This window comes from Rhincodon typus, chromosome 22 (assembly GCF_021869965.1).
Source record: "Rhincodon typus isolate 14 chromosome 22, sRhiTyp1.1, whole genome shotgun sequence".
In the NCBI taxonomy this organism is placed as follows: domain Eukaryota; kingdom Metazoa; phylum Chordata; class Chondrichthyes; order Orectolobiformes; family Rhincodontidae; genus Rhincodon; species Rhincodon typus.
The window spans coordinates 48910557-48924503 of NC_063353.1; the positions used below are offsets into that span (position 1 = coordinate 48910557).

Genomic DNA, 13947 nt, shown 5'->3' on the forward strand with positions numbered 1-13947 from the left:
ATTTTCATGGCAGAGACACTGCTTTCTCCCGCTCTCTGGGACCTCCAGCCAGTCGGCATTACATCCGCACAGATCTCTCCGAACATTACTGGCTCAATGGTATGAGGGTGCAATCACTTCTTCACATTTTTAGGTGATTGAATACAGTCTATGGGAGATCAAATGAATAGTATTGAGATTTGGATGTCATGTCATTTACACTAATGTTACAGATGACGGTGATGAGTTTATGAAGCTGGTAAACCTTCTTGACTGATAGGAATTAGCATCTTCTTTAATTACTGCTGTTTTCATTTGGAGCAATGTACCATTTCGTCATTTCTCATGTAAAGATATTAGATCTGGTTGATAAATGCCATGACTACATTAGTGCTTTAGAATCAAAAGACAATGGTTTTTGATATATGCCAACTGAAGGTTTCAATCTTACGCAGAGGGAGATGGTCAGCCTGATTTCCAAGGCACTGGGAAATGGGAGCCCAACCATAGAAAGTCTTCACAAACCACTTCAGATTCATGCTGACAAAGCTGATTTTGTTGGTGACTTCTTGTAAACTGTATAGATTTCATTTGTCATCTTCATTGCCATGATAGAAGTAATGCTCCCTTCTGCAGTATGCAGTAATTCCACTTACCCAGCCTAGATGTTGCAGCTGTGTGCGTGCATACCTAACCATGTCTGTCCTTGAGTTCCACTCAATATAAACCAGGACACATATCTTGACCCTACTCTCTAGCACACATATAGACACAAATCTGAGAAGTGGTGTCCTTGCTGATAACTTATAATTGCCGAGTATTCCAAATATCTGAGTCCTAATGAGAGTAGACTGGCTAAAATTGCAGTTAATCTGGGAGTATCTGGACCCAAAGCTCTAGTCACCAGGTAACTATACATGAGAGGGGTTGACCTAAAATAGATCATCCAACCAAAGAAAATATCCCACACACTCTGCCATTGATTGTCTCCTGTCTGATACTTGACTTCAAAGTCCACTCAAATGCCAATTATTCTCTGAATGAGCAAATTCTTCTTGACGTTTATTCTAGCTTGCTCTTTTGCCCATTTTTAGACCAAGTTACTTTCTGCTCTCATGCATTTTCAGTGAGACCAACAAATGCCAAACGTGTTAAAGAGGGGGAATGTGGGATGGATGAGAAATTCACTTGTTTTTTTCCTCCAACGCAAAAAGAAGGGTAGCGGATTAGAGAGTGCATGGATATAAAATAATACAATTTTGAACGAAAAGGCATCATTGATTTTTTTAAAAAATCTTGTGAATGTACCTACTAGAGAAGGGGCAAAGCTTGATCTACTCTTGGGACATAAGACAGGGCAGGTGACTGAGGTGTCAGTGGTGGGGGGGGCACTTTGGGGCTAGTGACTATAATTCTTTTGATTTCAAAATAGTGATGGAAAAGGATAGACCGGATCTAAAATTTAAAGTTCTAAATTAGAGGAAGGCTGATCTTGACGGTATTAGGCAAGATCTTTTAAAAGTTGATTGGGGTGGATATACCGGAAAATAAGAACCTAAGAACTTAAGAACTAGGAGCAGGAGTAGGCCATCCGGCCCCTCGAGCCTGCCCCGCCATTTAATAAGATCATGGCTGATCTTTTCGAGACTCAGCTCCACTTACCCGCCCACTCACCAGAACCCTTAATTCCTTTACTGTTCAAAAATTTATCTAGCCTTGCCTTAAAAACATTCAGCGAGGAAGCCTTCAAAAAATGAGATAACAAGAATCCACAGACAGTATGTTCCTGTTATGGTGAAGGGCAAGGCTGGTAGGTGCAGGGAATGCAGGATGACTAGAGAAATTGAGTTTTTGGTCAAGAAAAAGAAGGAAGCATATGTCAGGTATAGACAGCAGATAATGAGTGAATCCTTAGAAGAGTATAAAGGCAGTAGGAGTGTACTTAAGAGGGAAATCAGAAGGGTAAAAGAGGACACGAGATAGCTTTGGCAAAGCGGGTTAAGGAGAATCCAAATGAATTTTATAAATGCATAAAGGACAAAAGGGTATGTGAGGCAAGAATAGAGCCCCTTAAAGATCAGCAAGGTTGCCTATGTGTGGAACCGCAGGAAATGGGGGAGATACTAAACAAATATTTTACATTGGTGTTTACTGTTGGAAAGGCTATGGAAACTAAAGAACGTGGGGAAATAAAGAGCGACATCTTGCAACATGCCCATCTTACAGAGGAAGAGGTGCTGGATCCTTAAAATGCATAAAGGTGGATAAATTCCCAGGATCTGATCAGGTGTACCCTCAAACTCTGTGGGAAGCTAGGGAAATGATTCTTGGGCCCCTTGCTGAGATATTTGGATCATAAATAGCCACAGGTGAGGTGCCAGAACACTGGAGGATGGCTAATGCGATGCCGCTATTGAAGAAAGGTGGTAAGGAAAAGCCCGGGAACTATAAACGGGTGAATCTGACATTGGTGGTGGGCAAGTTGTTGAAGGGAATCCTCAGGGATGGGATTTACATGTATTTGGAAAGGCAAAGACTGATCAGGGATAGTCATCATGGCTTTGTGTGTGGGAAATCATGTCTCACTAACCTGATTGAGTTTTTTGAAGAAGTAACGAAGAGGATTGATGAGGGCAGAGTGGTGGAGGTGATCTAGATGGACTTCTGTAAGGCGTTCAACAAGGTTCCTCATGGTAGACTGGTTAGATCACGAGGAATACAGGGAACACTAGCTATTTGAATACAGAACTGGCTCAAAGGTAGAAGGCAGAGGATAGTGGTGGAGGGTGCTTTTCAAACTGGACATCTGTGGCCAATGGTGTGCCACAAGGGTCAATGCTGGGTCCACTATTTTTCATAATTTATATAAATGATTTGGATGTTAACATAGGAGGTACGGGTAATAAGTTTGCAGATGACACCAAAATTGGTAGTGTAATGGACAGGAAAGAAGGTTACCTCAGACTACAATAAGATCTTGATCATATGGGCCAATGGGCCGAGGAGTGGCAGATAGAGTATAATTTAGATAATGTGAAGTGCTGCATTTTGGAAAGGCACATCAGGGCAGGACATATACACTTAATGGTAAGGTCCTGGGGCATGTTGCTGAACAAAGAGACCTTGGAGATAGTAGGAACTGCAGATGCTGGTGAATGCGAAACAACAAGGTGCAGGGCTGGATGAACACAGCAGGCCAAGCAGCATCATAGGAGCAGAGAGGCTGACGTTTCGGGCCTAGACCCTTCATCAGAAAAGGGGGAGGGGAAGGGGCTTCTGAAATAAATAGGGAGAGAGTGGGAGGCGGATAGAAGATGGATAGAGGAGAGGATAGGTGGAGAGGAAACAATCAGGTCGAAGAGGCGGGGATGGGGCCAGTAAAGGTGAGTGTAGGTAGGGAGTTAGGAAGGGGATAGGTCGGTCCAGGGAGGACGGACAGGTCAAGGGGGCGGGATCAGGTTAGTCGGTAGGAGATGGAGGTGCGGCTTGAGGTGGGAGGAGGGGATAGGTGGGAGGAAGAACAGGTTAGGGAGGCAGGGACGAGCTGGACTGGTTTTGGGATGCGGTAGGGGGAGGGGAGATTTTGAAACTTGTGAAATCCACATTAATACCATTGGGCTGCAGGGTTCCCAAGCTGAATATGAGTTGCTGTTCCTGCAACCTTCGGGTGGCATCATTGTGGCACTGCAGGAGGTCCAGGATGGACATGTCGTCTGAGGAATGGGAGGGGGAGTTGAAATGGTTCGCGACTGGGAGGTGCAGTTGTTTATTGCGAACCGAGTGTAGGTGTTCTGCAAAGCGGTCCCCAAGCCTCCGCTTGGTTTCACCGATGTAGAGGAAACCACACCGGGCACAGCGGATGCAGTATACCACATTGGCAGATGTGCAGGTGAACATCTGCTTGATGTGGAAAGTCTTCTTGGGGCCTGGGATGGGGGTGAGGGAGGAGGTATGGGGGCAGGTGTAGAACGTGCAGCCCTCCGCTCCCTCCGCTCCAATCCCAACCTCACCATAAAACCCGCGGACAAGGGAGGCGCAGTTGTAGTATGGCGCACTGACCTCTACATCACCGAGGCCAGACGCCAACTCTCCGACACCTCCTCCTACCGCCCCCTTGATCATAACCCCACCCCTGAGCACCAAACCATCATCTCCCAAACCATCCACAACCTCATCACCTCAGGTGACCTCCCACCCACGGCCTCCAACCTCATCGTTCCCCAACCTCGCACTGCCCGCTTCTATCTCCTTCCCAAAATCCACAAACCTGAATGCCCTGGTCGACCCATTGTCTCCGCCTGCTCCTGCCCCACCGAACTGATCTCCAACTATCTAGACTCCATTTTCTCCCCCTTGGTCCAGGAACTCCCTACCTATGTCCGTGACACCACCCACGCCCTCCACCTCCTCCAGAACTTCCAATTCCCCGGTCCCCAACACCTCATCTTTACCATGGACGTCCAGTCCCTATACACCTGCATTCCCCATGCAGATGGCCTTAAGGCCCTCCGCTTCTTCCTGTCCTGCAAGCCCGACCAGTCCCCCTCCACTGACACCCTCATCCGCTTAGCCGAACTCGTCCTCACCCTCAACAACTTCTCTTTCAATTCCTCCCACTTCCTACAGGCAAAGGGGGTAGCCATGGGTACCCGCATGGGCCCAAGCTACGCCTGCCTCTTTGTAGGTTACGTGGAACAATCCCTCTTCTGTACCTACACCGGCCCTCAACCCCACCTCTTCAACCGTTACATTGATGACTGTATCGGCGCCGCCTTGTGCTCCCACGAGGAGCTCGAACAGTTCATCCACTTCACTGACACCTTCCACCCCAACCTTAAGTTTACCTGGACCATCTCTAATACCTCTCTCCCCTTCCTGGACACCTCTGTCTCCATCTCGGGCAACCACCTAGAAACCAATATTCATTTCAAGCCCACCGACTCCCACAGCTACCTGGAATACTCCTCCCACCCACCTTCCTGCAAAAATGCTATCCCCTATTGCCAATTCCTTCGCCTCCGCCGCATCTGCTCCCAGGATGAGGCATTCCACTCCCATACATTTCAGTTGCCCTCGTTTTTCAAGGACCGTGACTTCCCCACCTCAGTGGTCAAGAACGCCCTCAACTATGTCTCCCACATCTCCCACAACTCATCCCTCACACCCCGTCCACGCAATAAGATCCAAAAAAGAATCCCCCTCGTCCTCACGTACCACACCAACAACCTCCGGATCCAACGCATCATCCTCCGACACTTCCGCCATCTGCAATCCGACCCCACCACCAAAGACATCTTTCCCTCCCCACCCTTATCTGCTTTCCGGAGGGACCACTCTCTCCGTGACTCCCTTGTCCGCTCCACACTCCCCTCCAGCTCCACCACACCCGGCACTTTTCCCTGCAACCGCAGGAAGTGCTACACCTGCCCCCATACCTCCTCCCTCACCCCCATCCCAGGCCCCAAGAAGACTTTCCACATCAAGCAGATGTTCACCTGCACATCTACCAATGTGGTATACTGCATCCGCTGTACCCGGTGTGGCTTCCTCTACATCGGGGAAACCAAGCGGCGGCTCGGGGACCGCTTTGCAGAACACCTACGCTCGGTTCGCAATAAACAACTGCACCTCCCAGTCACGAACCATTTCAACTCCCCCTCCCATTCCTCAGACGACATGTCCATCCTGGGCCTCCTGCAGTGCCACAACGATGCCACCCGAAGGTTGCAGGAACAGCAACTCATATTCCGCTTGGGAACCCTGCAGCCCAATGGTATCAATGTGGATTTCACAAGTTTCAAAATCTCCCCTCCCCCCACCGCATCCCAAAACCAGTCCAACTCGTCCCTGCCTCCCTAACCTGTTCTTCCTCCCACCTATCCCCTCCTCCCACCTCAAGCCGCACCTCCATCTCCTACCGACCAACCTCATCCCGCCCCCTTGACCTGTCCGTCCTCCCTGGACTGACCTATCCCCTTCCTAACTCCCTACCTACACTCACCTTTACTGGCCCCATCCCCGCCTCTTCGAACTGTTTGTTTCCTCTCCACCTATCCTCTCCTCTATCCCTCTTCTATCCGCCTCCAACTCTCTCCCTATTTATTTCAAAACCCCCTTCCCCTCCCCCTTTTCTGATGAAGGGTCTAGGCCTGAAATGTCAGCCTCTCTGCTCCTATGATGCTGCTTGGCCTGCTGTGTTCATCCAGCCCTGCACCTTGTTGTCTCTAAAGAGACCTTGGAGTGCAGGTTCATAGGTCCTTGAAAGTGGAGTCGCAGGTAGATAGGATAGTGAAGGCAGCGTTTGACATGCTTGCCTTTATTGGTCAGTGCATTGAATATAGGAGTTAGGAGGTTATAGTGAAGCTGTACAGGACATTGGCTGGGCCACTTCTAGCATACTGTGTGCAGTTCTGGTCTCCCTGATATTAGAAGGATGTCGTGAAACTGGAAGGGGTTCAAAAAAGATTTACAGGGATGTTGCCAGGGTTGGAGGGTTTGAGCTATAGGGAGAGGCTGAATAGACTGTGGCTATTTTCCCTGGAGCATCGGAGGCTGAGGTGTGATCTTACAGAGGTTTGTAAAATCGGGAAGGGCATAGATAGGGTAAATAAACAAGGTCTTTTCCCTGGGGTGGGGGAGTCCAAAACTAGAGGGCAGAGGTTTAAGGTGAGAGGGGAAAGATTTAAAAGGGACCTAAGGGGCAACTTTTTTACACAGAGGGTGGTGCATGTATGGAATGAGCTGCCAGAAGAAGTGGTGGAGGCTGGTACAATTACAACATTTAAAAGGCATCTGGATGGGTACATAAATAGGAAGGGTTTAAAGGGATATGGGCCAACTGCTGGCAAGTGGGGCTAGATTTATCTAGGCTATCTGGGTGGCATGGACAAATTGGATCGAAGGTCTATTTCCACGCTGTACATCACTATGACCCTGTGACTATTTAAATATTCAATGTCATTTGCAGTTTCTTAAATTTGCTCATTAGTAACTGTCTCTGTGCACTAAGTGGCAAATTTGTATTTACAGAAGCAAAGTTTCTCGGAGCATTTTCCATCCCGGACACCTACAATACTGACGATGATAAAATATATTTTTTCTTTCGGGAAGCAACAGAGGACAGCAGCACCTCTGACAGGTCTATTTTCTCCAGGGTTGCCAGGGTCTGTAAGGTAGGTGAAGAACTGTGACATTGTGAACTCATTGTACTTGTAACGAGGAGTCATTTATTCACACAATCAGTGAACTCCACAATTAATGAAGTGGCAAGCAGTTTGCAAACAGTTTACTGCTCCTCTCCTTGGAGACTCTTGCTAGAGATTGGCTGCAGTGACACTAATAGTCTCTTGGTACCTGACCCAAAGACAAACTCTTTTGAAGCTCAGCATGAGAGTTTGCAAGCTACTGCTTCATAGATCCAATATCAACAAATCTGCATTGTCTCGACATCAAAGAGTGATCTGGAATGGTGGCTTGATTTTTCCTCCATTTCATTTGGAAGCATTGAAATCAATTGTAGTAAGCCCTGTTCTGGCCCATCAAATATCACTTGGTTCAACATAGACTACGAATAACTTCAGTGAAACAGACATTGCTGTGGAAACTCACCATGTCTGACAACATCTGTAGAGAGAACGCAGAATTAACGTTTCGGATCTACTGACAGGATGACACAGTGACTTGAAAGGTTGACTCTGTTTCTTTCTCCACAGATGCTGCCACATATACTGAGTTTCTTCAGCAATTTCTGCCTTTGTTTCAGATTTCCAGCAGCTGCAGTTCTTTATTTCATTAATTTCAATGAAAGCTATTAAGAAAGCACTGAAATTTCAGCTTGATTTCTCTTTATTTTGAGCAGAAACTCTGGGCTAACAGTCTGTAGCAGAGTTCTAACTTTCTCAGTACCACATTGGCTATACTCTGAGCTCTGATGATTACAGTCAGTATTTCAATTGAGCTTCAGTTTTTGTTCGATTTAAAAATCTTGTGTTCACCTTGGCTCCTTCCACTTACATGAGTTGGTAAAGATGCAGCAGATCAAATCTGTGAATGAAGGGGCAACTTCTCATGTTGTACTCTTGTTGATGGCTGAGGAGGTCAGTCTGTTAAAGACAGGTTCTGCCATGAGTGCCACATATGGGATAGACTTTCATTGTTGTTTTTAGTGTTGCAAGTTGCTGTAGCCTTTGACAGTCCCAATGGGTAATACCAGTCCTGAGGTGATGTTGCCATTTTACCAGCTCTTAGCTGGTGTCTCTGAGCTGTGGGAATCAATGCTTAGAGCGCTAACACTGGGCTTGCAAGCATAGCTGAAGTAATATTTTGAGTGTCTGACTGGTCTTCTGTTTCTGTCTACCTCTCCATTGTGAAGATTCTTGGGAACATGAATGCGCTGAACAGGGAAGTCACCTCTGCTTGGTACATGCCAGAGAAACAAACATTTACCAGGTTGTTTCAGAGATAGTAGGAACTGCAGATGCTGGAGAATCTGAGATAACAAGGTGTAGAGCTGGAGAATTTACCAGGTTGTCTTGTGAATAAAGGGTGGACAGGCTAGGCTTCTCTCCACTGGAGAGTAGAAGAGTAAGAAGTGACTTGATTGAAACATGGAAAAAGAGGTGTCTTAACAAGGTGAATGGGAAAGATTTTCCTTCCTGTGGGAAAATCTAGAATGAGAGAGTCACCATATAAAATTAGGGAGTCACCATTTAAAATTAGAGAGTCACCATTTAACACCGACATAAAGAAAATTTTCTGTAGCAAAATGGCGTAACCTATTGGAAACTCTCTTCTTCAAGGCAATAGGAGAATCTGGATTTTTTTTAAGGTACAGGTAGGTAGATTCTTGATAAGCATAGGGTGAAGGTTTATTGGAGAATAGGCAGGTGTTGATTTTTTGATCACAGTCACCTGATGCAGACAGCAGACTATTACAGTAATGATTTTCTTATTGTTTATTCAGTTCGTTAGAAGCAGCAGTTTAGATATGATGTATTAGTTAGTTAGTATAGTATTAGAATTAGAATTAGGTTTTATTGTCACTTGTACTCAAGTACAGGGGTGCAGTAGTAAAATGAAATGTTTACAAAGCCACCATTCCTGGCGCCATCTTAGGTACAAAGGTACCTGGGTACAAAATCTGAAAAATAAAGAAATAAGTTAAAAAGTTCAACATTACAGTTCTTCTTAAGCCATGGGCCTGCAGACACTCTCTGCTGAACTTTCTCCAAGAGGGCTCGATTTCCCCATCACTGGGCTAAGTCTCACCCAGGCTCACCAACCTTTACACCCCCAACCACCGCTTTGCTGCTGACTGCAATGTGGGATCGCCAGCTAGTTAACTAGATTTTAAAAAGATACAAATACTGGGCAAATGTGGATTGCTCACTGATAATGGAGGATACACAGGCTGTTGTATGCAGAATGTGTCAGTCTGATTAAAGTTGGGAAGGCAGTATCTTGTTTTCTAGCTGAGGACAGAGTTTAGGAAGGTCTTTCCTGAGTCTTCCTCCTCTTCATCTGGTCCATTGTTCAACTGGAGAAGACAACTCCTTGACAAGCACTGTCCCCTCTGCCACTGAGTGCTTGTTGAGATAAAGTAATTCTTGGGCCAGGTAATGTACACTGGTTTAATCAACTATCTGAACCATTTTGGCCAATGACCATGGGACAGCTACTCACGACATTTAGATGACTATTATCCCCTTGCCCACCTCCATTTGTAGGTGAGATTTCATTTCTTCAAAGAATAAAATAATCTTATTTTAAAAACCACGACATTCATAATTGGGTAGTGTAGTGATAAATTTTTGTTAATGTTTGTAGAATGTTAGTTACTAATATAACACCATTAAATGAGGTCTCATGCTACACAGGAAATCCTAAATATGGAATATTAAGGGGGCAGTGTCTTAAGGGGACCCCAAGTTCCAACGCAGGAAAGTGCAGTAATCTGATCAATCATGATCTTATTGATTGGCAGAGCAGGACTGAGGGGCCGAATGGCCTACTGCTGCTCCTAATTAATATGTTCCTATGTTCAAATTTTTTTTTAAGAAGTCATTCTTTTTGCACCTATTTATTTATTAATTCTGTATTTTGATCTTCTGACCTTGAGAATTTTTTTCTATTCAAGAGGGCAAATGCCCAATGTACGCAGGTCAGTGTAACATATTTAAAGATCTGTATATAATGGTTTATAGTCCATCATCTTCAGGGGATAATCTAGGACCAACTAGGACAATTGATTGACCCAATGCAAGTTACCTGCCCCAACCTGTTCATGTTCAATTTGGTCTGGTCCAAATTCAAAACAATTTGCATATCCATTCCTATAGTAAAACCTCCAATGTAAAAATGCACACCAGAATGTGTTTTGGCTTTATTCAAAAGGATTTGCTGGAAGTTGGGCTCAAGCATCCCACTTTTAGTTCAATGTAAGATTGAAACAACAAGAATAAAACTCTTGTGTGATATCCAGTGCAATGTGTAGATTGAGTGAGGGAACCCATTGAACAGGATGTACATGGGCGACTAAAAAAAAACATTTGTGCGGCTACTGGATTTATCTGGGTGGCAGAATGAGGACACCTGGCATGTGGACCAATGAAATCACCTGTCCCACCCTTAGATAATGGCTCCATCAACGACAGCAATGCACATTATAACTGGAACGCTTGCTCAACCCATCCATAACCCCCTTTCCAACGTACCCCTGGCTTCCTGTCCTCATTAATATTTCCCAAACATAACCATTGTGACTGATAAAAACCCTCAGGCTGGTGAAGCCATCCATGCTGCACCTCAATTACTCACTCCATGATGACCCATTCAACACATCTACCCATTCTAGGAATTCATTCTCCATAGCATTGGTGCTTATTAGTGTTATTCTGGATTGAATTCACCCATGATTACTGCATTAACCTTGCTACATGCAGTCTCAGTAATACTGTACCCTGCGTTATGATCCCAGCTGATATTATTACTGGACAAGTCAGATCAATGATTGAGATCAGGCTTGATAGATCTTATTATGGTTTGTTTTGGTTTAAATGAGGTAATCTCTCACTGAAACACAAACGCACAATGCTGTAGAATTGGTTTCAACAATAAAGTAAATGGTTATGATGCAAACCTAATGAAGGTAAAATCGAATAAACCAAACGAGTTACATTTCATACAAAATGAAAGATTTAGAAACATCATAAAATACAATTCCACTAGTTCCAAAAGCACTCCTTTTGAGAACTCACACCGTAGAGAATTCCCTTCTCCCTCAAACCTATATAGCTTAATTTAACTGTCGCTTTAATTCCCAGTCTTAAGAATTTGATCGCCTATTTCTTCCAGCTGCATACAACTGAGCTTAGACATTCTCAGCTTTAAATAATCCCTTCAGCACTTTAGCAAAACACATCCAGCCTGAAACTTTCAAGCTGAACTCCATATACTGAGGTAACCTATCTATTACTAGTTCAAAACTAGCCCCTTCCTTCAGGGACAGTTATCTCACACATCCACCTCTGGTCAAGATTTCTGCAAGATTGTCAAACTATTTAGTTTCCCCAGTAGTTTCCATTTTTGTTTCAGGTCTTCAGTACCCACAGTTAATATGCTGAAGGTGATACTCCTCTTGCTTAATTCCGTCATCCTGTCCTGATCTCATTATTATTATCTTTAGTTATTTTGAGCTCCAAGCAGAAAGGAAGATAGAGGGCAACATTTAGAGATAGCAAGAACTGCAGATGCTGGAGTCAGAGACAACACAGTGTGGAGCTGGAGGAACACAGCAGGTCAGGCAGAATCAGAAGAGCAGGAAAGTTGACGTTTCGGGTTGGGACCCTATTTCTGAAGAAGGGTCCTGAACCGAAACATCACCCATTTCTGATGAAGGGTCCCAATCCTAAACATCAACTTTCCTGCTTCTCTGATGCTGCCTGGCCTGCCGTATTCCTCCAGCTCCACACTGTTGCCTGTAGAAGGCAACATTTGTTGTTTAAGGCAATGGTTCTGAAAGGATTAATTTGGAAATTGCAATAGGCCACACCCAATTTGATACTGTACACAGCCCTAGGTGGCAAATTGAGGACTCCTTAATTGATAATGGATAATCAATAGATGCGTCATCTCTGGATCCTGATAGTCTTGGTAACTGCAGTAACTCACCAATGTAACTTTTACCTATGCATGTAGCTATCATGCATAAGCTACATCTTGTTGTTGAGAAAAGTGCCTCTTCTTGTTAAGACTTACTACTGTTTCATCATCTAATTCAGTTCTTCAAACAGGGTCTTGTACAAAACGGAGGATTCGAGGCAGTACTCTACCTGAACTGTAGCCATTGATGTGGAGGTGCCAGTATTGGGCTGGGGTGGACACAGTCAGATGTCACATGACACCAGGTTATAGCTGCGCTCTGAAAGCTTGTAATTTCAAATAAACCTGTTGGACTATTAACCTGGTGTCATGTGACTTTTGACATTGTCCACTGCAACTGACCGTAGTAGGTTCCACAAACACAGAGAAGCAAGAATTCAAAAGTATGCAGTTTCTGACAGGGAATGAGCTTGAATGCGAACTGTTGCAATGAATCTTGATTTCAAACAGTGAGAGTGTAAGTACTTAAGGTAAAATGTGTGGGATGGAATACTGAGAAGATCCATTATTGCTCTCTGAGGGTTGTGTTGGAGCTTGGAGCAGATAAATGTGCCTAACGGTGAAACTTACATGTCTGTTATCTTGTTTGAGTTGTAAATCTTGACCTTTAGATCTGCTTAAGAAAATATGTTAGTGTTATTGCAAAGTTTAAAATTATTTGCCAGTTACTTTGCAAATCAAAAGATGAAAATTGTGAACTAATATTTCACATCAGTCCTCTGGGGATTCCTCTAAGCTTTCATTTTTATTTGGAGTCACTGAAAATGTCGGCTTGAAATATTAAGTGTTTGAGGAAATCAATTTCCTCTGGTGGCTTCTGCTTTAAGGCTGTGATGACTGTGCTGGCAGGCAACTGCTGGAGATCAACTTACACATCATTAGAACAAAACACAAGCAGATTTTCCTGATAGGAAATGCATTCATGTTGAGCTACACAAATGCTACTGAAGTACTTACCTGGTTACAGCTAATGCTTTGTTTTATTTGTAAATTATGAGCTCGTGCTGTGCCTTCAGCTTGAATAAAACCAACAGAAGGTTTATCCTTGCCAGAACTGACTGCAGCATGTCACACTCTGCACTTTGTCATGTAACTTCGGAAGGGGCAAATTTAAAATAGCCCATAGCTTTGCATGAGTTGTTTATTTGTCAGGAGTCAGACCATCTGAACAGTCACTCAGTTAATCCAGTCAATCAGCAGTTGCTGTGTAAAAATGTTACATTCAACAGAAAAAAAACATTAATGATCACAGAAACATAATGATAACAATGCATATTGGGCATTTATATTCTGCCTATTAAACAGTGCATTCCCTATTTTACTGTCAGCTATAACCGAGAAAGCAAAGATATATTGGAACGAACTTTGCCTTGTGCTCAAATCTTCCTCCATTTTCCCCTTAATGGTAGTGTGTTTTGCACACTCATTAAATGAGACAGGAGATAACATCTTTGAGGGTCATGAATGATGATGAGTGTTTGTGCCATTTTGATGGATTCCCTAATGGAGCATTACTCATCCACTTATTTCCTAATATGAGGAATTGGCGAGGTTGGAGAAGGATGGATTGATATGCAGCATGTTCTGATGTATTTACCAGAACTGAAAAATGTACTTTCCCTCAGGACTTTTCCTCGAGATGCACAGCCATCAAACCCAGCATTTAGCAGCAATGGCATCAATGGCTTTGGGTGAGTTCTGCAGCATAGTGATAATCAGGCTAATGGACTGGGACCATATGTTCAAATCTGATCCTGGCAGCTGTGGAATTTCAATGAATCTAATAAATCTGGGGTTGCATATGAATTG

General features: G+C 44.2%; 1 protein-coding gene across 1 annotated transcript in view; it reads left to right on the forward strand.

Moving 5' to 3' along the window:
* sema3d (sema domain, immunoglobulin domain (Ig), short basic domain, secreted, (semaphorin) 3D) overlaps positions 1-13947 on the forward strand; it is a 264519-nt gene that overhangs the window by 137964 nt on the left and 112608 nt on the right. The window contains exons 8-9 of the mRNA XM_048610186.1: positions 1-99; positions 7009-7151. Of these exons, the coding sequence (XP_048466143.1) occupies positions 1-99; positions 7009-7151 (242 nt within the window). The remainder of the gene's footprint in view (positions 100-7008; positions 7152-13947) is intronic.